At 49.2% G+C, this 27083-nt stretch overlaps 1 protein-coding gene across 2 annotated transcripts; it reads right to left on the bottom strand.

Moving 5' to 3' along the window:
- Nucleotides 1-432: 432 nt before the first annotated feature.
- Nucleotides 433-26929, bottom strand: COQ4 (coenzyme Q4). 2 transcript variants are annotated; one of them, XM_063936244.1, is made up of 7 exons: nucleotides 26622-26929; nucleotides 25070-25258; nucleotides 24751-24847; nucleotides 14052-14154; nucleotides 1367-1496; nucleotides 1188-1284; nucleotides 433-1048 (listed from the first exon to the last, which is right to left on the bottom strand). In XM_063936244.1, exons 1-7 carry the CDS (start codon nucleotides 26698-26700, stop codon nucleotides 889-891), a joined length of 855 nt encoding a protein of 284 aa, XP_063792314.1. In that variant the 5' UTR covers nucleotides 26701-26929; the 3' UTR covers nucleotides 433-888. The 2 variants fall into 2 exon arrangements, with proteins under 2 accessions (XP_063792314.1, XP_063792315.1); XM_063936245.1 differs by having other exon boundaries at nucleotides 1188-1281; nucleotides 26622-26911.
- Between the last annotated feature and the right edge of the window lie 154 nt (nucleotides 26930-27083).

Raw genomic sequence — 27083 nt, 5'->3', positions numbered from 1 at the left:
GTGTGTATAGGAGGTTCTACCTGGTGCAGTGAGTATTAGCTGCACTACTCTGTGGTGTACTGTGAATTGCCACTATTATGTGGCCGTGCTCCTTCCCCATGAAAAACAGCGCTCCTAAATTTTTCGCCGGGCACTGTCCATTCTTTGGCCTTTCAGAATGGGAGGACCAAGCATTATAGTATGTACCTAATTTTGCCCTTCTAAATGAAAAATGTGCCCTCCCGAATGAAAAATGTGCCCTCCCGAATTAAAAATGTGCCCTCCCCGTGATCAGCACCCTGCCCTAAAAAAATCCTAGAGTGAACACTAATACAGTATGTCACAACAAACAGATGCATGTACCAGATTGTATGTTCCTGGGAATTCATGCAGGTGTACGCAGAAGTGACAACAACGGAACATACATGACAAATGAACGAAGAACTTCATGTATTTTCTTTAATAGAAAAAATATTTATTTCACTCAACACAGTATGTAAAATGATTTATCAGTGCATGAAGTCTCTGAAAACAGGTGGTTACGTTAACTCCAGGCGAATACAACTCACAGATAGCAGCGGTAGGACATGCGGCACTTTCCTCTCAGCAAATCAACTACGTGGATGCAGAACGGCCAATAGTCAGCCCATCAATGCCTTTGGAACTGGTGAAACGACTGAGGTACAATGTGCCTCATGCCTCAGGCAAGACACTAGTGAACTCCAGGCAGAAATCTAATGAATAACTTGATGGCTGCCACTACAGTTTGCAGGTGCTGTAATTGTTCATACGTGTGCAGGCAGCAGCTCCGTCCTCCATTGGGCGATATCTTATATTCAATCGGACACGGTACCTCAATCACCAGAGGTTGGTCTGTATCTTGATGTACCAATCACAGACACAAAATAATCAGACTTTGATCTGCGGCGAAGGCAGGATCCCAATCTCCTCCCTAAGCGCCTCCACCGTCTGCTCCCAGCGTCTCTCATAGTAAAAATTGAGGACGCATCGGGCGCTGCGTCCATTTTGCACTGCCCAGGGTACCAGCTCTATCAGCTTCTTCTTCCTCCTGCATAAACAATCAGAGTCTAATTACATCTTCTGGCGCCCCCTACTGGCATGACGGAAACCATCCCACTCGGAAACACTTTATGAAATGACATAATTACATTACATGATAAGTTAATGCGCAGCTGTGACATTCTTACTTGGCGCTGAGGCGGAGAGGTCCAAACACGGCTCCCAGGATGCACATAGGCAGTCCCGTCTGAACGGCTTCAAACCACTTCACCACCACCTCCCCTGCTTGAGAGACAGATGTGTCAGCAATTGCCGACCTTTCGGTTAGACCCTGCCACAGGCAGGCCTCTGGCAGCAGCACACTTACCTAGCATGTTGGTTGGCATCCCCAGTAACGTGTGCATAAGGTCGTGGACTTCTCGGTAACGCTGGGCTACATACGCCAGCTCCTCGTCATCTACAAACTTTACAGGCATGCGGGTGTCCGGGGTGACATGCTGAGACAAAGCACAAAATCTGTGTCATTGGAGGATACTAGTAAGGTTTCAGCCGAGGCAATGAGAATAACCTATAAATGACAGACATCAGCGGCACAGTGTCACAGTGGGCCTGATTCGGATGCAGTCGCAAAGCGGCTGGTGTACGCAAATCGGTCAATGTTTCTTACTGCGTATTGCGATTACGGTTGCACCAAGGTATTAGCTGCAAAGTGAGAGTGACCGGAAGACAGCGTTCAGGGCTGGTCGGGTACTTAATTACCTACCAAACCTAAGTATTTTCTACACTTATCTAACAAGAAAGAGTATTTCAAGGTGCATCAATCTCTAAAACAATGGTGGTCATTCCGAGTTGATCGCTAGCTGCATTCGTTCGCTGTGCAGCGATGAGGCAAAAAAAACGTCACTTCTGCACATGCACCGCAATGCGCACGTGCAAAGTACTATTACAACGAACGATGTAGTTTCACACAAGGTCTAGCGAAGCGTTTCAGTCGCAGTGCTGGCCACAGAGTGATTGACATGAAGAGGGCGTTTCTGGGTGTCAACTGACCGTTTTCAGGGAGTGTTCGAAAAAACGCAGGCGTGCCAAAAAAAACGCAGGCGTGGCTGGGCGAACGCAGGGCGTGTTTGCGACGTCAAAAATAAGATTTTAAACCTACCGGTAAATCTTTTTCTCCTAGTCCGTAGAGGATGCTGGGGACTCCGTAAGGATGGGGTATAGACGGGCTCCGCAGGAGACATGGGCACTCTAAGACTTTAGATGGGTGTGAACTGGCTCCTCCCTCTATACCCCTCCTCCAGACCTCAGTTATAGGAACTGTGCCCAGAGGAGACGGACAGTACGAGGAAAGGATTTTTGTTAATCTAAGGGCGAGATACATACCAGCCCACACCATCCACACCGTACAACCTGGTATATACTAAACCAGTTAACAGCATGAACAAAACAGCATCAGCCAGAGACTGATCTCAACTGTAACATAAACCTTATGTAAGCAACAACTATATACAAGCCTTGCAGAAATAGTCCGCACAGGGATGGGCGCCCAGCATCCTCTACGGACTAGGAGAAAAAGATTTACCGGTAGGTTTAAAATCTTATTTTCTCTTACGTCCTAGAGGATGCTGGGGACTCCGTAAGGACCATGGGGATTATACCAAAGCTCCAGACCAGGCGGGAGAGTGCGGATGACTCTGCAGCACCGATTGAGCAAACATGAGGTCCTCGTCAGCCAGGGTATCAAACTTGTAGAATTTTGCAAAAGTGTTTGAACCCGACCAAGTAGCTGCACGGCAAAGCTGTAATGCCGAGACGCCTCGGGCAGCCGCCCAAGAAGAGCCCAACTTCCTAGTGGAATGGGCCTTTACCGAATTTGGTAACAGCAATCCAGCCGTAGAATGAGCCTGCTGAATCGTGTTACAGATCCAGCGAGCAATAGTCTGCTTAGAAGCAGGAGGGCCAACCTTGTTGGCTGCATACAGGACAAATAGTGCCTCTGTTTTCCTAACCCGCGCCGTCCTGGCTACATAAATTTTTAAGGCCCTAACTACATCAAGGGACTTGGAATCCTCCAAGTCACCCGTAGCCACAGGCACCACAATATGTTGGTTCATATGAAACGACGAAACCACTTTAGGCAGAGATTGAGGACGAGTCCTTAACTCCTCTCGATCCACATGGAAAATCAGATAGGGGCTCTTGTGAGACAAAGCCGCCAATTCGGATACCCGCCTCGCAGATGCCAAGGCCAACAACATGACCACTTTCCAAGTGAGAAATTTTAATTCAATCGTTTGAATAGGTTCAAACCAGTGTGATTTAAGGAACTGTAACACCACGTTAAGGTCCCACGGTGCCACTGGGGGCACAAAAAGAAGGTTGGATGTGCAGCACTCCCTTTACAAAAGTCTGGACTTCTGGGAGAGAAGCCAATTCCTTCTGAAAGAATATAGATAAGGCCGAAATCTGCACCTTAATGGAGCCTAACTTTAGGCCCATATCCACTCCTGTCTGTAGAAAGTGAAGAAAACGTCCCAGATGGAAATCTTCCATAGGAGCATTCTTGGCTTCACACCAAGATACATACTTCCTCCAGATACAGTGATAATGTTTCACCGTCACCTCCTTCCTAGCCTTTATCAGAGTAGGGATGACTTCCTCCGGAATACCTTTCCTAGCTAGGATTTGGTGTTCAACCGCCATGCCGTCAAACATAACCGCGGTAAGTCTTGGAACACGCAGGGCCCCTGCTGCAGCAGGTCCTCCCTGGGAGGAAGAGGCCACGGATCTTCTGTGAGCATTTCCTGAAGATCTGAATACCAGGCCCTTCGAGGCCAATCTGGAACAATGAGTATTGTCTGCACTCTTGTTCGTCTTATGATTCTCAATATTTTTGAGATGAGTGGAAGTGGAGGGAACACATAGACCTAATTAAACAGCCACGGTGTCACCAGGGCATCCACCGCCACTGCCTGAGGGTCCCTCGACCTGGAACAATACGTCCAAAGCTTTTTGTTGAGGCGTGATGCCATCATGTCTATTTGAGGAAGTCCCCAACGACTTGTTACCTCTGCAAAGACTTCTTGATGAAGTCCCCACTCTCCTGGATGGAGATCGTGTCTGCTGAGGAAGTCTGCTTCCCAGTTGTCTACTCCCGGAATGAAGACTGCTGACAGAGCGCTAACATGATTTTCCGCCCAGCGAAGAATCCTGGTGGCTTCTGCCATTGCTGCTCTGCTCCTTGTCCCGCCTTGGCGGTTTACATGCGCCACGGCTGTGACGTTGTCTGATTGAATCAAGTGGGTAGGTTGCGAAGAAGATTCTCTGCTTGTTGTAGGCCGTTGTATATGGCCCTTAATTCCAGCACATTGATGTGCAGACAAGCCTCCTGGCTTGACCATATTCCCTGAAAATTTCTTCCTTGTGTGACTGCTCCCCACCCTCGGAGGCTCGCGTCCGTGGTCACAATAACCCAATCTTGAATGCCGAACCTGTGACCCTCTAGAAGGTGAGTACTCTGAAGCCACCACAGGAGAGATACCCTGGCCCTGGGGGACAGGCTGATCTTCCGATGCATTTGTAGATGGGACCCTGAACACTTGTCCAGAAGGTCCCACTGAAAAGTTCTTGCATGGAACCTGCCGAACGGAATGGCCTCGTAGGCCTCCACCATCTTTCCCAATACTCGAGTGCATTGATGAACTGACACTCTTTTTGGTTTTAGCAGGTCCCTGACCAAGTTCTGGAGTTCCTGGGCTTTTTCTGTTGGGAGAAAAACCCTCATTTTTTCCGTGTCCAGAACCATGCCCAAAAATGACAGCCGAGTTGTCAGAACCAACTGCGACTTTGGTAGATTTAGAATCCAGCCGTGTTGTTGTAGTACTCTCAGGGAGAGAGACACGCTCTTCAGTAACTGATCTCTTGATCTTGCCTTTATCAGGAGATCGTCCAAGTATGGGATAATTGTGACACCTTGCTTGCGCAGGAGTACCATCATTTCCGCCATTACCTTGGTGAAAATTCTCGGGGCCGTGGAAAGCCCAAACGGCAACGTCTGAAACTGGTAATGACAATCCTGTACAGCGAATCTCAGGTACGCCTGATGAGGCGGATATATGGGGACATGAAGGTATGCATCCTTTATGTCTAGTGACACCATAAAATCCCCCCCTTCCAGGCTGGAGATCACTGCCCGGAGAGATTCCATCTTGAATGTGAACCTTTTCAAATATAGGTTCAGGGATTTTAGATTCAGAATTGGTCTGACCGAGCCTTCCGGCTTCGGGACCACAAATAGGGTTGAATAAAACCCCTTCCCCTGTTGCATTAGGGGAACCTTGATAATCACCTGCTGTTGACACAGCTTTTGTATGGCAGCTGAAACTATTTCCCTCTCTGGGGGAGAAGCTGGCAAGGCCGATTTGAAAAAATAAGAATTTACTCACCGGTAATTCTATTTCTCGTAGTCCGTAGTGGATGCTGGGAACTCCGTAAGGACCATGGGGAACAGACGGGCTCCGCAGGAGACTGGGCACTCTAAAGAAAAGATTAGGTACTATCTGGTGTGCACTGGCTCCTCCCTCTATGCCCCTCCTCCAGACCTCAGTTAGGGAAACTGTGCCCGGAAGAGCTGACATTACAAGGAAAGGATTTTTGGAATCCATGGTAAGACTCATACCAGCCACACTGTACAACTTGTGATAAACTTACCCAGTTAACAGTTTGAACAACAACTGAGCCTCACTCAACGGATGGCTCATAACAATAACCCTTATTTAAGCAATAACTATATACACGTATTCCAGAAAGTCCGCACTTGAGACGGGCGCCCAGCATCCACTACGGACTACGAGAAATAGAATTACCGGTGAGTAAATTCTTATTTTCTCTGACGTCCTAGTGGATGCTGGGAACTCCGTAAGGACCATGGGGATTATACCAAAGCTCCCAAACGGGCGGGAGAGTGCGGATGACTCTGCAGCACCGAATGAGCAAACACAAGGTCCTCCTCAGCCAGGGTATCAAACTTGTAGAACTTTGCAAAGGTGTTTGAACCCGACCAAGTAGCCGCTTGGCAAAGCTGTAAAGCCGAGACCCCTCGGGCAGCCGCCCAAGAAGAGCCCACCTTCCTTGTGGAATGGGCTTTTACTGATTTTGGATGCGGCAATCCAGCCGCAGAATGAGCCAGCTGAATCGTGCTACAGATCCAGCGAGCAATAGTTTGCTTTGAAGCAGGAGCACCCAGCTTGTTGGGTGCATGCAGGATAAACAGCGAGTCAGTCTTCCTGACTCCAGCCGTTCTGGAAACATATATTTTCAAAGCCCTGACTACGTCCAGCAACTTGGAGTCCTCCAAGTCCCGAATAGCCGCAGGCACCACAATAGGTTGGTTCAAATGAAACGATGATACCACCTTTGGGAGAAATTGGGGACGAGTCCTCAATTCTGCCCTGTCCATATGGAAGATCAGATATAGGCTTTTACATGACAAAGCCGCCAATTCCGACACACGCCTAGCCGATGCTTAGGCCAACAGCATGACCACTTTCCACGTGAGATACTTTAGTTCCACGGTCTTAAGTGGCTCAAACCAGTGGGATTTCAGGAAATCCAACACAACGTTAAGATCCCAGGGTGCCACTGGTGGCACAAAAGGGGGCTGAATATGCAGCACTCCCTTAACAAACGTCTGAACTTCAGGCAGTGAAGCCAGTTCTTTTTGAAAGAAAATGGATAGGACCGAAATCTGGACCTTTATGGACCCCAATTTTAGGCCCATAGTCACCCCTGACTGTAGGAAGTGCAGGTATCGACCCAGCTGGAATTCCTCTGTAGGGGCCGTCCTAGCCTCACACCAAGCAACATATTTTCGCCATATACGGTGATAATGCTTTGCTGTCACGTCCTTCCTAGCCTTTATCAGCGTAGGAATAACTTCATCCGGAATGCCTTTTTCCGCTAGGATCCGGCGTTCAACCGCCATGCCGTCAAACGCAGCCGCGGTAAGTCTTGGAACAGACAGGGCCCTTGTTGCAGCAGGTCCTGTCTGAGAGGCAGAGGCCATGGGTCCTCTGTGCGCATTTCTTGCAAGCCGGGTACCAAGTCCTTCTTGGCCAATCCGGAACAATGAGTATTGTTCTTATTCCTCTCTTTCTTACTATTCTCAGTACCTTGGGTATGAGAGGAAGAGGAGGAAACACATATACCGACTGGTACACCCACAGTGTCACTAGGGCGTCCACAGCTATCACCTGAGGGTCCCTTGACCTGGCGCAATATCTTTTTAGCTTTTTGTTGAGGCGGGACGCCATCATGTCCACCTGTAGCAGTTCCCATCGCTTTGCAATCTGTGTGAAGATTTCTTGATGAAGTCCCCACTCTCCAGGGTGGAGGTCGTGTCTGCTGAGGAAGTCTGCTTCCCAGTTGTCCACTCCCGGAATAAACACTGCTGACAGTGCTTGCACGTGATTCTCCGCCCACCGAAGAATCTTTGTGGCTTCCGCCATCGCCATCCTGCTTCTTGTGCCGCCCTGGCGGTTTACATGGGCGACCGCCGTGATGTTGTCTGACTGAATCAGCACTGGCCGGTTTCGAAGCAGGGGCTCTGCTTGACTCAGGGCATTGTAAATGGCCCTTAGTTCCAGTATATTTATGTGTAGAGAAGTCTCCAGACTTGACCACAGCCCTTGGAAGTTTCTTCCCTGAGTGACTGCCCCCCATCCTCGGAGGCTTGCATCCGTGGTCACCAGGACCCAGTCCTGTATGCCGAACCTGCGGCCCTCGAGAAGGTGAGCACTCTGCAGCCACCACAGAAGAGACACCCTGGCCCTTGGGGACAGGGTGATCAGCCGATGCATCTGAACATGCGATCCGGACCACTTGTCCAACAGATCCCACTGAAAGATCCTTGCATGGAACCTGCCGAAGGGAATGGCTTCGTATGAAGCCACCGTCTTTCCCAGGACTCGCGTGCAGTGATGCACCGATACCTGTTTTGGTTTCAGGAGGTCCCTGACCAGAGATGCTAATTCCTGGGCCTTCTCCACCGGGAGAAACACCTTCTTCTGTTCTGTGTCCAGAATCATGCCCAGGAAAAGCAGACGTGTCGTAGGAATCAGCTGCGACTTTGGCACATTCAGAATCCAGCCGTGCTGTTGCAACACTTCCTGAGAGAGTGCTACGCTGATCAACAACTGCTCTCTGGACCTCGCCTTTATGAGGAGATCGTCCAAGTACGGGATAACTATAACTCCCTTCTTCCGAAGGAGTATCATCATTTCGGCCATTACCTTGGTAAATATCCTCGGTGCCGTGGACAGGCCAAACGGCAACGTCTGGAACTGGTAATGACAGTCCTGTACCATAAACCTGAGGTACTCCTGGTGAAGTGGGTAAATGGGGACATGCAAGTAAGCATCCTTGATGTCCAGCGACACCATAAAATCCCCCTCTTCCAGGCTTGCAATAACCGCTCTGAGCGATTCCATTTTGAACTTGAATTTCTTTATATAAGTGTTCAAGGATTTTAAATTCAGAATGGGTCTCACCGAACCGTCCGGTTTCGGTACCACAAACATTGTGGAATAGTAACCCCTTCCCTGTTGAAGGAGAGGGACCCTGATTATCACCTGCTGGAGGTACAGCTTGTGAATTGCCGCAAGTACTACCTCCCTTTCCATGGGGGAAGCTGGCAAGGCTGATTTGAGGTAACGGCGGGGGGAGTCGCTTCGAATTCCAGCTTGTATCCCTGAGATACAATTTGTACAGCCCAGAGATCCACCTGTGAGCGAACCCACTGGTTGCTGAAGTTTCGGAGACGCGCCCCCACCGCAACTGGCTCCGCCTGTGGAGCCCCAACGTCATGCGGTGGACTTAGTGGAAGCAGGGGAGGACTTTTGTTCCTGGGAACTGGCTGCATGGTGCAGCTTCTTACCTCGACCCCTGCCTCTGGCAAGAAAGGATGCTCCTCTGACCCGCTTGCCTTTCTGAGAACGAAAGGACTGCATTTGATAATACGGTGCTTTCTTAGGCTGTGAGGAAACCTGAGGCAAGAAAGTCGACTTTCCAGCTGTCGCTGTGGACACGAGGTCCGATAGACCGTCCCCAAACAATTCCTCACCCTTATAAGGCAAAACCTCCATGTGTTTTTTAGAATCAGCATCACCTGTCCATTGCCGAGTCCATAAGACCCTCCTGGCAGAAATGGACATAGCATTAATTCTAGAGCCCAGCAGGCAAATGTCCCTCTGAGCATCCCGCATATATAAGACGACGTCTTTTATATGGCCCAGGGTTAGCAAAACAGTATCCCTGTCGAGGGAATCTATGTCGTCTGACAGAGTATCTGTCCATGCTGCTACAGCACTACACATCCAGGCTGAAGCAATAGCAGGTCTCAGTAGAGTACCAGAGTGTGTATACACCGACTTCAGGATAGCTTCCTGCTTTCTATCCGCAGGCTCCTTTAGGGCAGCCGTATCCTGAGACGGCAGGGCCACCTTTTTAGATAAGCGTGTCAGCGCCTTGTCCACCCTAGGGGATGTTTCCCAACGTAACCTGTCCGTTGGCGGGAAAGGGTACGCCATCAGTAACCTCTTAGAAATCACTAGTTTCTTATCAGGGGAACTCCACGCTTCTTCACATAATTAATTTAATTCATCAGATGGGGGAAAAGTCACTGGCTGCTTTTTCTCCCCAAACATATAAACCCTCTTGGTATTAACAGGGTTAATCTCAGAAATGTGCAATACATCTTTCATTGCAATAATCATGTATCGGATGGCCTTGGTCATTTTAGACTGTAAATATGCCTCATCATCGTCGACACTTGAGTCGGACTCCGTGTCGACATCTGTGTCAACCATCTGAGATAGAGGGCGTTTATGAGCCCCTGACGGTTTCTGAGTCGCCTGGGCAGGCGCGGGCTGAGACCCCGGCTGTCCCAAGGCTGCAGCGTCATCAAACCTTTTATGTAAGGAGCTTACATTGTCGTTTAAGACCTTCCACATATCCATCCAATCAGGTGTCGGCCCCGACGGGGGCGACACCACACTTATCTGCCCTTGCTCCGCCTCCACGTAACCCTCCTCATCAAACATGTCGACACAGCCATACCGACACACCGCACACACACAGGGAATGCTCAGACTGAGGACAGGACCCCACAAAGTCCTTTGGGGAGACAGAGAGAGAGTATGCCAGCACACACCACAGCGCTATATAACACAGGGATTTTCACTTATAATAAGTGATTACCCAATAGCTGCCTTATATGTTTTATTTGCGCCTAAATTTATGTGCCCCCCCCCCTCTCTTTTTTACCCTTCTTGTACCTGGATACTGCAGGGGATAGCCTGGGGAGCTGCTTCCAGCGGAGCTGTGAAGAGAAAATGGCGCTGGTGTGCTGAGGAAGAAGGCCCCGCCCCCTCAGTGGCGGGCTACTGTCCCGCTTTCTGTGTAAAAAAATGGCGGGGTTTTTTACATATATACAGTGCCAGACTGTATATATGTATTTTTATTGCCAAAAGGTACTTCAATTGCTGCCCAGGGCGCCCCCCAGCGCCCTGCACCCTACAGTGACCGGAGTGTGTAAGTGTGCTGGGAGCAATGGCGCACAGCTGCGGTGCTGTGCGCTACCTTAAATGAAGACAGGAGTCTTCTGCCGCCGATTTCGTCGTCTTCAAGCTTCTGTTCTTCTGGCTCTGCGAGGACGGCGGCGCGGCTCCGGGAACGGACGATCGAGGACAGGTGCCCGTGTTCGAACCCTCTGGAGCCAATGGTGTCCAGTAGCCTAAGAAGCACAAGCTAGCTGCAAGCAGGTAGGTTTGCTTCTCTCCCCTTAGTCCCACGTAGCAGTGAGTCTGTTGCCAGCAGAAGCTCACTGAAAATAAAAAACCTAATAAATACTTTCTTTACTAGTAAGCTCAGGAGAGCCCACTAGGAGCACCCAGCTCTGGCCGGGCACAGATTCTAACTGAGGTCTGGAGGAGGGGCATAGAGGGAGGAGCCAGTGCACACCAGATAGTACCTAATCTTTTCTTTAGAGTGCCCAGTCTCCTGCGGAGCCCGTCTGTTCCCCATGGTCCTTACGGAGTTCCCAGCATCCACTAGGACGTCAGAGAAATCGGTGTGGAGGCACCTCTTCGAACTCCAGTTTGTAGCCTTGGGATACAATTTCGGCCCAAGGATCCAAATCTGACTGAACCCAGACTTGGCTGAAGAGCCAAAGACGTGCCCCCGCCGGTGCGGACTCCCTCAGCGGAGCCCCAGCGTCATGCGGTGGATTTTGTAGAGGCCAGGGAGGATTTTTGTTCCTGGGAACTAGCCGTAGCTGGTGTTCTTTTCCCTCTACCTTTACCTCTGCCGAGGGAGGAAGAGCCCCGACCCTTTCTGAACTTATGCGACCGAAAGGACTGCATCTGGTATTGAGGTGTTTTCTTTTGCTGTGGGGGAACGTAAGGCAAAAAAGAAGACTTACCCGCGGTAGCTGTGGAAACCAGGTCCGCGAGGCCCTCCCCAAATAAAACTTCACCTTTGTAAGGCAAAGCCTCCATATGTCTCTTTGAATCAACATCACCTGTCCATTGACGGGTCCACAGGGACCTTTTAGCAAAAACTGCCATGGCATTGGCTCTTGAACCCAACAGCCCAATATCTCTCGCAGCCTCTCTCATATATAACGCTGCGTCCTTAATGTGACCCAAGGTCAACAAAATACTATCTTTATCTAGGGTGTCAATGTCAGATGACAAGTTATCTGCCCATGCTGCAATTGCGCTACCCACCCATGCCGACGCTACTGCCGGTCTGAGCAGGGCACTTGTTCAGCAGGGGAGAGTCCGGGAGCAGCTTCTCTGCAGCATGCTGTGGAGAAAATGGCGCTGGTTAGTGCTGGAGGATCAAGCTCCGCCACCTCGACGGCAGGCTTCGGTCCTGCTCATTTATTTATACTGGCGGGGGTTTTATAACATACTGCCTCCGCAGTATCTGATAATGGTGCCAGTGTTATATGAGGTAATTATTGCTGCCCAGGGCGCCCCTCCTGCGCCCTGCACCCTTGCTGTGCCTTGTGTGTGTGTGGGAGCAATGGCGCGCAGCGCGACCGCTGCGCGGTACCTCTCTGAAGATCTGAAGTCTTCTGCCGCCTTTGATGTCTTCTTACTTCATATACTCACCCGGCTTCTATCTTCCGGCTCTGTGAGGAGGACGGCGGCGCGGTTCCGGGACGAACAGCGAGGACGACACCTGTGTTCCGACCCTCTGGAGCTAATGGTGTCCAGTAGCCTAAGAAGCAGAGCCCATCAGTCCAGGAAAGTGGCTCTGCTTCTCTCCCCTCAGTCCCACGAAGCAGGGAGCCTGTTGCCAGCAGTGCTCCCTGAAAATAAAAAACCTAACATAAAGTCTTTTCAGAGAAACTCAGTAGAGCCCCCCTGCAGTGCATCCAGTCTCCTCTGGGCACAGGATCTAACTGAGGTCTGGAGGAGGGGCATAGAGGGAGGAGCCAGTTCACACCCATCTAAAGTCTTAAGAGTGCCCATGTCTCCTGCGGAGCCCGTCTATACCCCATGGTCCTTACGGAGTCCCCAGCATCCTCTAGGACGTAAGAGAAACAAAAACTGAACAGTCTGAAGTCATCGCAAGCGCTGTGTAGGTTTTGAGCTACTCCGAAACTGCACAAAAAAATGTTGCCGCCACTCTGCGATCCTTTCGTTCGCACTTCTGCTAAGCTAAAATACACTCCCAGTGGGAGGCGGCATAGCGTTTGCAGGACTGCTAAAAACTGCTAGCGAGCGAACAACTCGGAATGACCACCAATAGCATTAGCATCTAGCGCAACAAATGACAGCGCAGAGATGTAGCTGGACAATGCTAATTAAAAATATTAATGTCATACTACACTATCTAGGGTTAGATCCACGGAACACGTAAAGGGAGTCGGACTTTCGCAGTGGCGCGGCGCATTAACGTAATCCACGTAAGGCCGCAAGCGACATTCAGCAAGTGCTGTATATGCTCCTGAGCCATATATTCTGTAGTGCACTGGAAGACGCAACATTATTATGGAGTTACATTAAGTATCCAGGCGTGTCTATAGGTGGGTACACACCGGCAGATATATCTGCCGATCAATTGATCTGCAGATATATCTATGGACGGATCGTGCAGTGTGCTGTGCATACACACTGCCCGATCCGGCGGGGACTGACTTCATGAACTGGGCGGGCGTTCAGCTGTCAATTACCGCCGGCTGCCGCAGCATGTGTACGGGACACACACAGGGACGCGCCAATATATCGGTAGATATATTGGCCGTCGGCTGTGATGCGGGGCCGACGAGTTACGTCTGTAAACAACGGAGTTCACAGACATATCTCCTGTACACACTGGCCGACGGACCCGCGATATATTAGCCGTTCAAGAGAACGGCCGATATATCGGCCAGTATGTACCCACTATATCTCAAGACATCATCTGTCAGATCTGGCTGGTTGGAATGAATAAAAATAGATGAGAGCAAATGACAATCGACCATTTTCTGTCAAATACTGAAAAATGAGCAAAACCTGTCGGTCAGAAAAATTGGTTCCATCTGTGACTTTGTGATTTTTCTGGGCTTATTGGGGATGGGGGCTTATTGGCCGGATGTCCAACATGTTGTCTGCTCAGGTGACATTTGCCATAGGAAACTCCGCCGCAGAACTCAGTATCCCCTTCCTCACCACGCTGCACATCAGCCTTGCAGGGAAACCAGATAGGAGTGCTGGGCAGCCACAGGACCCTCCTCCAGCTCCACGTGTTATCCTGCTGGCCGCCTGTCAGGAGCTGTCCTCTTTGGACAGTGCTGAAACAATAAGAGGTTGAGTCGCTGGGAAAACAGGGGGAGAAGCATACAGGAACGGCAGGTCTGCTGGACGTAGCCGCCGAGGTGTGTGCGCAGGGGGGGAGGGATGATTCCAAGTCGCAGTAACTTTCTATGCTGCTACACTTTTGTATGTGGATTTATTCCAATCACCTTGTGGCATAATATAATGTGTATTAAGTAGGAAACTTACGTTGTCATCTAAGAATCGGACATACTCTCTGCCAAATGTCCCATCCGGTAACTCTCGGAGCCTCTCAATATCCAGATTAGACATCACAATACGGGGCCGCTCTCTGCGGGGAAGAGGAAGGGTTACATCAGACGAACCACGATCTCCCATAATCCTATCACTCACTTTATCTAGACTTATAATAAAGTTAATATATATATATAAAAAGAGAGCGCATAAAGCTTTAAACAATTTTATTATCATTTAAAAAAGACAACAACGTCTATTTTTGCATCAATATATGCATATTATTGCTAAAGTGCTATATAAACAATAACCGCTGTGATACCGCTACAGATGAAATATCATTGCATACATATCAGTCCATATTAATATGACTAGTAGCAGCTGCCACTCAGTATCCACTTTGATTCCAAGGTTACTTTTATATATTTATGTGGCTACAATGTAGCTGTCTGCCCCGCACCACAGGCCAACCACTTGCTTTTAATGATTGGTGATTCTGACTTAAATGGACATAGCAAATATTGCAGCAATATTATTTGATTTTAGTGAGCAAACTTCAGAACCATACGGAGCGAGTCTTTCATATATGCATACTTGGGTTGGTATATGCAGGGAATATGATCCCTTCCACTGACATATATGATATGGTGTTTTTGGGCAGGAATAAGACTGCTGTTAATTCGAAGACTATGCCTCACCTGTATGCAATGATATTTCTTTATCATCCACTAGGGGTCACTGGAGTACTCTTGGGATATGGACGGGCGTAGCCGAACAAAGGCACTGAATATTCAAATTTAGGACTCTCCCCCCCTCCATATCCCCGAGTACCTCAGTGTACTTTGTCAGTGTTTTTTCGGTGCTCACAGCATGAACATCGGCATTTTTCAGAAGATTTTATTAATTTTTATTTTTATTTTTAATTTTTACACTTCCCGTCCCAGTTTCTGGAAAAACATGGGTCCGGGATGGTGCCGCTGCAAGGCAGCGTATGGCGTGTCGGTCCTCACAAAGAGCACCCTCACAGCCACAGGCGCTATAAGACAGCGCATGGCGTGTCGGTCCTCACAAAGAGCACCCTCACAGCCACAGGCAGCCACTGTCTCCTGCAAGCTGAACAGAGCTTACAGAAAGAAGCTCCGTCACAGCCAGGATGAGACAAAGAGCTGGAAGAAGGAGGCTGAAACGGAGCTTACAGACAGAAGCCCGTCACAGCCAGGATGAAAGCCGTCACATGGACAGAGCTTACAGCAGCACAAGGTATGGTGGGGTCAGGGCGGTCAGCTCACGCTGCCGCCCTGCTGTGTGGGAAGGTGATACAGAAGAAAGGTGTGCTGCAACTTGAGCTTTACTTTTAAGATATGCAATGCATACACGGGTATGTGTTACTGGCAGACGGGAGGCAGACAGCAGCATCCCGTCTGTCGGAAGCCCAGCAGTGAGTTGGCTCGCCGTGCTTTGGTGTGGACCCCTCACCCCGCCGCTGAAGCCGCCGCTGAAGGGGTCCCGCTACGCGCAGAGCGGCCGCACGTCACTCAGACGCCGGCCGCTCTCACAGCGCTGATTGCCCGGCACCACTACAGGGAGGAGGAGGCGCCGCCGAGACTCCGTGTGCTAACAGAGCGGCCGCACGTCACTCACGGACGCCGGCCGCTCTTCCAGTAAGGACACCGCACGCCGCGGACCGGAGTAGGAAGGCGCCGCCCGCTCTTCCGGACGGCTCCCCGGCGCTATACACAGCGCTCTCCTACTCTCCCTGCACCCGCTCCCCGTACGCTGCAGGTAACACTACCTCACAAGCAGCGCTGCTGCAGGGGGGGGAGGGGGAGAAATGCCCATAGCAGCAGCAAAGGCTGCATGGGTTAACAATAGGCAGCGTGTTAACAGTGTCATGGCCTATAACATCAGTATAAAACTGATGTTTCAGCACATTTTATATATATAATATATAAGGAAGCTTTTTGCTGGCAGGGAGACTGGGTATAATATCAGTATGGACTGTGATTATATGTTTAAGCACATTTTATATATATATAATATATATATGAGGCTTTGGCTGGCAATAGGCTATCAGTGGCTTAACCTATTGCAGGTTTAACCAGGTTTTCTGTTATTTTCTGTTAAGGCTGCAAGATACTAATATTCACTGCAGGCAGTGTTCATATTAAGGGAGGCTAACTAAATGCATGTATTTTACTGTATCCTACACCTGTGTTATCACTGTATAATAGGCTATTAAGCCTATATTAACTGTATAATAGGCTATTAAGCCTATACTAACACTGCAGCAGGTAACCTGTACTGTGATTTCCTGTGAAAGCATGGCATAACGGCCATTTTAATCATTGCTGTTTTTCCAGTTTATAATTCCAGAACATTCCGGCCATACACCTCTACTCCACAAGGAGGAGCAGGGGTGTTAGTGGGAATTTTTGGTTCAGGTTTTACATAAGTTAGCCATGTAATCTGTATTTCTACATAATTCTAGAACATTCCTGCCCTACATCTCTAAGCCACCAGAGGCGCAGGGGGGTTAGTAGGAATTTGGTTCGGGTTTCATATGCCCATGTGAACTGCTTTTCACATAAAGAATACTCTAGTTTCTCTTCACATCGAATAAATCTTTTGTTTTTTACTAAAGTTTCAGTAGAGAGAAACAACCATCAGTTTAATATGTTCAATAATAACATATATAGATATTACACACAAGTGTCTGTCTGTTGCCTATTGTGGTGTCGGTCTACATAGCGAGCAAGGCTCTAGTGCAGACTAGAAATAATTTTTAAAGGCTTATGTTGGCAATTCAAATTAAAAGAGCGGTAACGGTGTCTCGGAAGTGAATCCGTCAGCTCTAACAAAAGACAGTCTTTCCAAAACGGCCAAATTCCCTTTGGGTACCAGACTGTTTATTTTACTGGTATTATAATTTAAATGCACAATTTTATGTCAAATCTCACACCGATAACTACGTGTGAGAAGGGAACATTAGTCCAGCAATCAGATAGTGCGGGGGTTTTTGACCGCTATTGGTAAATGCGTGTCTGTCAAACTTTATAAAAACCCAGGATACATTTGGGTTACTATAATCTATGTATAAACAATGACGATCGCTGTTAAAATAAGCTACAGAGTATATCTGTAAAGCTTCTGCTAACGCCGGTTACTTTCATCGTCGCTAGTTAAGCGCGACAAGGCCAGAGCTTGTTTGCTCCTAAATTTGATACACTCGTTACGCATCCAGTATCAAAATGCAAACGGCGTTTTAACCCTTATAAGCGGTGGTACAAAACAGTCACGCCTTGTAAACAAGACGCTACAGTCAGCAAGCCAGTGGTTTGATGACCTCTTTTCCAATTGTGGAACCGCGTGTTTACATGTTACATTTGCGAGGTTTCAAAACTTCAACTCATGATTGTCTCAGCTGTTTACAGATTAAAGGGCAAAACTGCCTCTGTCGAACAGTTTGGCATGTTGCCATTTAGTCTCTGCTGCTTTTCAGCTGTCTTTATAACAGGCAGTGGTACACCAACAGAGTCAGAGTGACTTATTTCTCTCTGTTTGAGCAAAACCAAACACAAGTCACTTACTGCAGTGGGAAATGGATTTTCTGCGGTTAGTATTTGCATATTGCAGCCATATCCATTCTGGTTGGTTCATCACAGGTTCTAGCGTTTGCTAATCGCCACAACATTAACCATTTCAGGTCTACTGTTTCTTATCGCCTCGGGTATTTACCAAAGTGATGTTGGTAATGATAGCTCATCTCACATAAGAACTCTGTCTCAACAGAGTTTTCTTTATCTTAGATGATCTGCTCATAAGGACTCTGTCTCAACAAAGTTCCTCTAACTTGCGTTACTAAAATAGACTGAGGTAGCAGATCAAGTTCAACAATAATCGCATCTAATTCCGTCTAAACGATGTTAATTCTTAGGTAAGATTATAAATACGGTAAATCAAAGACTTTTACCTACTACACCAGCAAGGACAAATGTACAGCTAGTAATTAGTGCAAAACACGCACACTAGCGGTACATTGGTGTATTCACCTGTTAAGAATAATGATGTGTTTCGAAGCGATTTAGTTCGCCGCCCTTCACTTGCGTGTCCCACAGAGGGGCGAGGGGGTATATACTCTGGACTAGAGTCGCAGAGGTTCAGGAGTTGTAGTTAAATAATATCAGCGACAAAGGTTCCAAAATCACGACAGATTGCTGTCGATAAAGGTCCTGGAACTCCGTGCATTTTACAATGCAATACATGCTTCGCTTTCAGTCTAACCAGGAACAGTCAGACAAGGCAACGGCAGTTGTATACACAACAACCAGGAGAACCAAGAAGCCGCATGACAATGCGGCAGGTAACTCAAATCCTCAATGGCTCAGAACACCATTATGTGAAAATGTCAAGAGATCATTCCGTGAGTGGACATCTCTTAGACAGATGAGCTCACCCGTCAGGATTTGGATCCTGAAAACTGGACATTAAATCCAGAGGTGTTTCATATGTGAGTCCACACAAGGGATTACCCTCAGGTATACATGATGGCATCTCGCCACAATTACAAACGCTCAGTATGTGTACAGAACGACAGATCACAAGGGCAGTGGCGGTGGAGTTTCTCACATTCGTGTGGTCATTCAGCATCGTGTATCTGGCTCCACCAGTTTCCGCTGCTCTCTCCGTTGCTAAAACGGATCATAAGACAGTTCGTCACAGTCATACTGGTGGTATCTCAAGGGTTTCGGAGAAGCTTGCTTCTCAGATTTCCAAGGAATACTTGTACACGATCTTGGCCCGCTCATAATGGGTTCAAACTGTTACATCAGGGAACGTTCTTTTACCCATAGTTACCTATGTACCTATTATCTATGTACCGCACTTGCGGTTGACGGGGTGAGGGTTCAGACCGCCCTCTTAAGAAATAGAGCATTACAGTATCGGTTATACCAACCATGTTAACTTGTAAGCCGCTTAAGGCAGCTCATTATTACAAAATTTCGTGTACTTACATAGGTTGTAAACCTCGGAAGTTTCCAACATCATCCTTCAAGTTACCCGTATTCTGTTAAACGGGGTGGGATGGAAAACTGAGTTGATCTGCACTAAGAGTGCAGGTATCTGTGTGGTAAACTTATTTTCAAAGACGTTTGCCTCTATTTGCGTCTGTACACATCTTTCTACAAGGTGTCATCAAAGTTCAGACTCTATTTATCCCACCTACAGCGCCAGGCGACTTGAAGTTGGGTTCAGATTTCTTACAGTTTTCATATTTTGAACCTTTTCAACACATGGGAATTAAGTTTCTCACTTTGGAAAACATTTTTCTTCTAGCCTTGGCTTCGGCAAGGGTTTTGTTTTCATATTTGGGTGCCTTGTATTCCAAGCCACCGTATTTGAGTTTTCTCATGACAAAGCAGATCTTCGAACGAATCACGCTTTCGTATTCTTCACATCAATATACCAATAGGGGTTCCTGTGTGGACAGCACATTCTAGAATTCTGAATGTGGTACACGCATTACGCGTTTATATATGTCCCGAACGTCTACAGTACGTGATATGAATACGTTGTTTGTTCTCTATGATACTGCCAACTGGGGTTAGCCAGTTTCTCAGCAGACATTATTCCAGTTGGATAATAATAATGACTACAAGTCAGGCTTACTTTAAGGCTAAGTTACAATCGCCTATGTTAGTAATAGCTCATCCCACAGGTTCTGTGGGAATGTCAGACCCAGCGGGTACTGGAGCGTCTACGAAGCGGCTACATAGCCTTTAGTGCACCACGTTTGTGCACGTTTACACGTTATGAATGGTGGCGCCATCAGCATATAGCTTTGGGCTGCCTACTGTTACAAGTATCAAACAGCTCTCCCGCCCACGAGGGAAGCTTTGGTACGTCCCAAGAGTACTCCAGTGACCCCTAGTGGATGATAAAGAAAATAGGATTTTGGTACTTACCAGGTAAATCCTTTTCTTTGAATCCATAGGGGGCACTGGACGCCCACCCAGAGCAGTTTTACCTGGGTTGTTTTAAGCTCAAGGGAGCTTAGGGTAACAAGTTTACTTGATTAATATTAAGCTCAGAGGAGCTTATAATAACACATTTTCACCGATTGGTTCAAATTATAAAGTTCTATCGGTTATGGTGTCAACTGTTTAGTTGACAGTAAGGTTATGGGTCAACTTTGTTGTTGTCCGTTATGTTATGGTTAGGGTGTCAACTGTTTAGTTGACAATAAGGTTATGGGTCAACTTTGTTGTTGTCCGTTATGTTATAGGTATTCTCCATTGTCAACCTCTCTATATCCTGTTCGCTCAGTAAAAAACACTGACAAAGTACACTGAGGTACTCGGGGATATGGAGGGGGGGAGAGTCCTAAATTTGAATATTCAGTGCCTTTGTTCGGCTACGCCCGTCCATATCCCAAGAGTACTCCAGTGCCCCCTATGGATTCAAAGAAAAGGATTTACCTGGTAAGTACCAAAATCCTATTTTCATCTGTAGCGGTATCACAGCGGTTATTGTTTATATAGCACTTTAGCAATAATATGCATATATTGATGCTAAAATAGACGTTGTTGTCTTTTTTTAAATTATAATAAAATTGTTTAAAGCTTTATGCGCTCTCTTTTTATATATATTAATTGTGTGAAACATTTTGGTATCACTTCAGATTACCAAGTGGGAGCTGCATTTATCTTTTTATGAATTTGTGGTGATCTTCAAAATATAATAGATTAGCATCTGCGCCTGAATTAATATCCACCCACAGACGCAGATAGATTTCTATTGTGTTGTCTGTGTGTGGTTATAACGGTATTTATAATAAAGTTGTACTGGTCGTGTCTGTACATAGAAATGTTTTTGGAGAAATATACTCATTAGGATTGTGTATGAACTATGGAGACAAAAAAAATTGGGGGTGTACTTTTTGTCCGCTTGTTCCGGCATCACGCAAAAAGTACTGGATGAATCTGGATTGCATTTTCACTATTGTATGGCATAGTGACACAGAAAGAAACTGAGCTATGTATGATCTCGGTGTGAAGTCAGGGAGAGGATCAATAAAGGAAAACCCAGACGCTTGACAGTCGGCGCGTGCAGTATGCAGGCCCCTCAAGCCAACAATTACTATATGTATATAAATATTTCTGCTGGCTGTGTATATGAGGGGGTCAGGGGCCTCACTATATATCAGTCTAGCAGTCACTGAGAGCTCTGAGGTGGGGGCGGGGCCTCACTGTATATCAGTCTAGCAGTCACTGAGAGCTCTGAGGTGGGGGCGGGGCCTCACTGTATATCAATCTAGCAGTCACTAAATGCTCTGAGGTGGGGGCGGGGCCTCACTATATATCAGTCTAGCAGTCACTGAGAGCTCTGAGGTGGGGGCGGGGCCCCACTTTATATCAGTCTAGCAGTCACTGAGAGCTCTGAGGGAGGGGGGCCTCACTGTATATCAGTCTAGCAGTCACTGAGAGCTCTGAGGTGGGAGCGGGGCCTCACTGTATATCAGTCTAGCAGTCACTGAAAGCTCTGAGGTGGGGACGGGGCCTCACTGTATATCAGTCTAGCAGTCACTGAGAGCTCTGTGGTGGGGGCAGGACCTCACTGTATATCGGTTAAGCAGTCACTGAGAGCTCTGAGGGAGGGGGGCCTCACTGTATATCAGTCTAGCAGTCACTGAGAGCTGAGGTGGGGGCGGGGCCTCACTGTATATCAGTCTAGCAGTCACTGAGAGCTGAGGTGGGGGCGGGGCCTCACTGTATATCAGTCTAGCAGTCACTGAGAGCTCTGAGGTGGGGGCGGGGCCTCACTGTATATCAGTCTAGCAGTCACAGAGCTCTGAGGTGGGGGCGGGGCCTCTCTATATATCAGTCTAGCAGTCACTGAGAGCTCTGAGGTGCAGTCAGGGGCCTCACTGTATATCAGTCTAGCAGTCACTGAGAGCTCTGAGGTGGGGGCGGGGCCTCACTGTATATCAGTCTAGCAGTCACTAAATGCTCTGAGGTGGGGGCGGGGCCTCACTGTATATCAGTCTAGCAGACACTGAGAGCTCTGAGGTAGGGGACGGGGCCTCGCTATATATCAGTCTAGCAGACACAGAGCTCTGAGGTGGGGGCGGGGCCTCACCGTATATCAGTCTAGCAGTCACGAAGAGCTCTGAGGTGGGGGCGGGACCTCCCTGTATATCAGTCACAGAGAGCTCTGAGGTGGGGGTGGGGCCTCACTGTATATCAGTCTAGCAGTCACTGAAAGCTCTGAGGTGGGGGCGGGGCCTCACTGTATGTCAGTCTAGCAGTCACTGAGAGCTCTGAGGTCAGGGCGTGGCCTCACTGTATGTCAGTCTAGCAGTCACTGAAAGCTCCGAGGTGGGGGCGGGGCCTCACTGTATGTCAGTCTAGCAGTCACAGAGAGCTCTGAGGTAGGGGACGGGGCCTCACTGTACATCAGTCTAGCAGTCACTGAGAGCTCTGAGGTGGGGGCGGGGCCTCACTGTATAGCAGTCACAGAGATCTGAGGTGGGGGCGTGGCCTCACTGTATGTCAGTCTAGCAGTGACTGAGAGCTCTGAGGTCAGGGCGTGGCCTCACTGTATGTCAGTCTAGCAGTCACTGAAAGCTCTGAGGTGGGGGCAGGGCCTCACTGTATATCAGTCTAGCAGACACAGAGCTCTGAGGTGGGGGCGGGCCTCACTGTATATCAGTCTAGCAGTCACAAAGAGCTCTGAGGTGGGGGCGGGACCTCCCTGTATATCAGTCACAGAGAGCTCTGAGGTGTGGGTGGGGCCTCACTGTATATCAGTCTAGCAGTCACTGGAAGCTCTGAGGTGGGGGCGGGGCCTCACTGTATGTCAGTCTAGCAGTCACTGAGAGCTCTGAGGTCAGGGCGTGGCCTCACTGTATGTCAGTCTAGCAGTCACTGAAAGCTCTGAGGTGGGGGCGGGGCCTCACCGTATGTCAGTCTAGCAGTGACAGAGCTCTGAGGTCAGGGCGTGGCCTCACTGTATGTCAGTCTAGCAGTCACTGAAAGCTCTGAGGTGGGGGCGGGGCCTCACTGTAAGTCAGTCTAGCAGTCACAGAGAGCTCTGAGGTAGGGGACGGGGCCTCACTGTATATCAGTCTAGCAGTAACAGAGCTCTGAGGTGGGGGCGGGGCCTCACTGTATATTAGTCTAGCAGTCACTGAGAGCTCTGAAGTGGGGGCGGGGCCTCACTGTATAGCAGTCACAGACATCTGAGGTGGGGGCGTGGCCTCACTGTATATCAGTCTAGCAGTCACAAAGAGCTCTGAGGTGGGGGCGGGGCCTCACTGTAAATCAGTCTAGCAGTCACTGAATGCTCTGAGGTGGGGGCGGGGCCTCACTGTAAGTCAGTCTAGCAGTCACTGAAAGCTCTGAGGTGGGGGCGGGGCCTCACTGTATATCAGTCTAGCAGTCACAGAGCTCTGAGGTGGGGGCGAGGCCTCACTGTATATCAGTCTAGCAGTCACTGAAAGCTCTTATTTGGGGGCGGGGCCTCACTGCACTGAGACTTCTGAGGTGGGGGCGGGGCCCCACTGTAAGTCAGTCGAGCAGTCACTGAGAGCTCTGAGTTGGGGACTGGGCCTCATTGTATGTCAGTCTAGCAGTCACTGAGAGCTCTGAGGTCAGGGCGTGGCCTCACTGTATGTCAGTCTAGCAGTCACTGAAAGCTCTGAGGTGGGGGCGGGGCCTCACTGTAAGTCAGTCTAGCAGTCAGAGAGCTCTGAGGTAGGGGACGGGGCCTCACTGTATATCAGTCTAGCAGTAACAGAGCTCTGAGGTGGGGGCGGGGCCTCACTGTACATCAGTCTAGCAGTCACTGAGAGCTCTGAAGTGGGGGCCGGGCCTCACTGTATAGCAGTCACAGACATCTGAGGTGGGGGCGTGGCCTCACTGTATATCAGTCTAGCAGTCACAAAAAGCTCTGAGGTGGGGGCGGGGCCTCACTGTAAATCAGTCTAGCAGTCACTGAATGCTCTGAGGTGGGGGCGGGGCCTCACTGTAAATCAGTCTAGCAGTCACTGAATGCTCTGAGGTGGGGGCGGGGCCTCACTGTAAGTCAGTCTAGCAGTCACTAAATGCTCTGAGGTGGGGCCTCACTGTATGTCAGTGTAGCAGTCACTGAGAGCTCTGAGGTGGGGACGGGGCCTCACTGTATGTCAGTCTAGCAGTCACTGAAAGCTCTGAGGTGGGGGCGGGGCCTCACTGTATATCAGTCTAGCAGTCACAGAGCTCTGAGGTGGGGGAGAGGCCTCACTGTATATCAGTCTAGCAGTCACTGAAAGCTCTTATTTGGGGGCGGGGCCTCACTGCACTGAGACTTCTGAGGTGGGGGCGGGGCCCCGCTGTAAGTCAGTCTAGCAGTCACTGAGAGCTCTGAGTTGGGGACTGGGCCTCATTGTATGTCAGTCTAGCAGTCACTGAGAGCTCTGAGGTGGGGAAGGGGTCCTGATCTCTAGTGCACAGCTGCTAGAAAGACATTAGGCTGCCTATTAGAAAATGACCCGGTCATCAGTCAATGGTCAATTTAGGCCTGGTCACAGAACATTATTCAAAGGCAAATTAGCTGAAACAAAAAACACTACACTATATTTGTGCTCTATGTGTAGCCAGGCCTAAAACTTAGTGACCTATATCATAATGGTTATGTACAAAATTAGGAGACTCACTGTAGAATCTGCAGCCCCTCTGGGTCATTTCTCATTTTTTCACGCAGATTTTGCAAGGCCTGAACGCCCGTGGTTTCCCCTAGGACAGCGACCATATCTGCAGATTTGAAAATATACATCTTAGCATTCAGCCACTTGGGGAAACCTAAATAATAAAGCAGAAAGTACAGTTTACAGCCATCTAGTAATTAGCAGCCATATGGCACTAGGGGGCCTCGATTATTATACCGGCTCCTAACAAACGTATAGGATGTACTCCCAGAAATATCGGCACAAGCATTCAGCAGTTATCTGCTAATGGTGCCAGGCAGGTCCTTACCGTGTCTGTACGGATCGTATAGGGACACGACGGCTGAACCGGCAGACAGCAGCAACTTCTGCAGTGCATTAGTGGGAATGTGGTTCGGATACAATGTACCAGTTTCATGACTCCCAGCACTGAAATGACCATCTCCTTCCTGCTCCTCTGCCACTGTGGTATACTCCCGGTTATAGTGTTGCCAGATACCTGCCAGGAAAAGACAATAGGAACATCAAGATTTACAGGCAGATGGTTTCCAAATCTAAAAAAAAAAAAGAAGTAGTGACAAACGTGATTATAAAATGTACCATAAGCTAAGAGTACTCAGCAATCTACCTTAAATAAGGTTATATACATTATTAAATGCATTGTTCATTTCTGAGTTTATCAGCCAGAGAGGAGGCTGCAGAATTAAAGAACTGAACCCAGATTACATGTAAGTCTAGCAGGTTATTTGATTGGACTGGAGTCTCCACCTATCCAAATGTACAGCATCACTGCACAGCTCCATCCTGGGTAATTTGGACTGACCATCAAGTCCATATATCCTGCTTAGGCCTCCTATGCTTGTTAAACATTACTCCAGCGGCCAAGTTAGGGGTAGCGGAAACTATAGTGCTGCATGTTGGAGCAAACTAAAAGGATGGGGTGTCCAAGACTGAACTATCCTTTAATAAAGCAGGATCAGGTTATTATAAGATGGACGGTTTCAGCCGATTCATACACCCTGCCATACACTACCTACAGATCAATAATATGGGGGGGGGGTTCATATAAAGTCAAGGGGTCCCATGACCCTAGGGGGTATATATATATATATATATATATATATATATATATATATAATTATAATTTATTTATTTATTTATTTATTTAGTGTGGGTCGCCAGGGTGTAAGCAGCCAACCACAGGAGGCAGGGAGGGGCCCTGTGACCCCGGGGTGAGCAGCCTGCCACACGAGGCAGGATGAGGCCCAATGACCCCAGGGTGAGAAGCCAGCCACAGGAGGCAGGGAGGGGCCCTGTGACCTCAGGGTGAGAAGCCAGCCACACGAGGCAGGATGAGGCCCAATGACCCCAGGGTGAGAAGCCAGCCACAGGAGGCAGGGAGGGGCCCTGTGACCCCAGGGAGAGCAGCCAGCCACAGGAGGCAGAGAGGAGACCAGTGACCCCAGGGCGAGCAGCCAACCACAGGAGGCAGAGAGAGGCCCTGTGACCCCAGGGTGAGCAGCAAGCCACAGGAGGCAGAGAGGGGCCCTGTGACCCCAGGGAGAGCAGCCAGCCACAGGAGGCAGAGAGGGGCCCTGTGACCCCAGGGTGAGCAGCAAGCCACAGGAGGCAGAGAGGGGCCCTGTGACCCCAGGGAGAGCAACCAGCCACAGGAGGCAGAGAGGGGCCCTGTGTCCCCAGGGTGAGCAGCAGGAGGCAGGGAGGGGCCCTGTGACCCCAGGGTGAGCAGCCAGCCACAGGAGGCAGGGAGGGGCACCATGACCCCAGGGTGGGCAGCCAGCCACAGGAGGCAGGGAGGGGCCCTGTGAGGTGAAGGTTATGGGGACAGGGCAGACACTTGCCTGTGTGTATGGGGAGAGCAGCAGTCCTCAGGGTTCTCCATGCAGGGGCCAGCCACAGCCCTCTCACCATCATCCCCATGTTTTCCCTATACCCTGCCCAGGGAGCCTGGGACTTGTAGTGTAGCAGGAAGAGACAGCAGCCACCTGCCTACTACGGAAGCCGGGAGGGGCCAGACAGCGCCACCTACCGGCCGGAGCGGGAGCTGCAGCCAGAGCATCGCACCGACCTTTACCCCGGGTTACCTCAGTCACCATGCATTGATTAGCGTAATCGTAACCCGTTGCCATGACAACCGATGTCTGCCGGCATGCAAAGGGTTACTGTGTTTAACAGCTCGTTACATCAGCCACTAGCGTGCTGGGAGAGTCACAGGACCCGCCCAAACAGCGAGCTCAGCCAGTGAGCGCCACGGATGGCCTTGCCACATAACCAATCAGCACCACCCACCCAGATAACCAATC

Source organism: Pseudophryne corroboree, chromosome 8, assembly GCF_028390025.1.
Source record: "Pseudophryne corroboree isolate aPseCor3 chromosome 8, aPseCor3.hap2, whole genome shotgun sequence".
Taxonomy (NCBI): domain Eukaryota; kingdom Metazoa; phylum Chordata; class Amphibia; order Anura; family Myobatrachidae; genus Pseudophryne; species Pseudophryne corroboree.
This window is presented reverse-complemented; position numbering and strand designations above follow the sequence as displayed.

Coding starts and splice junctions, on each gene's coding strand:
- COQ4 (XM_063936244.1), bottom strand. CDS start 26,700: ATGGGGATGATGGTGAGAGGGCTGTGGCTGGCCCCTGCATGGAGAACC. Junction 14,155..24,750: donor GAGGGGCTGCAGATTCTACA/GTGAGTCTCCTA, acceptor TCTTCCCCGCAG/AGAGCGGCCCCGTATTGTGA. Junction 1,049..1,187: donor CCTCTCCGCCTCAGCGCCAA/GTAAGAATGTCA, acceptor TTGTTTATGCAG/GAGGAAGAAGAAGCTGATAG.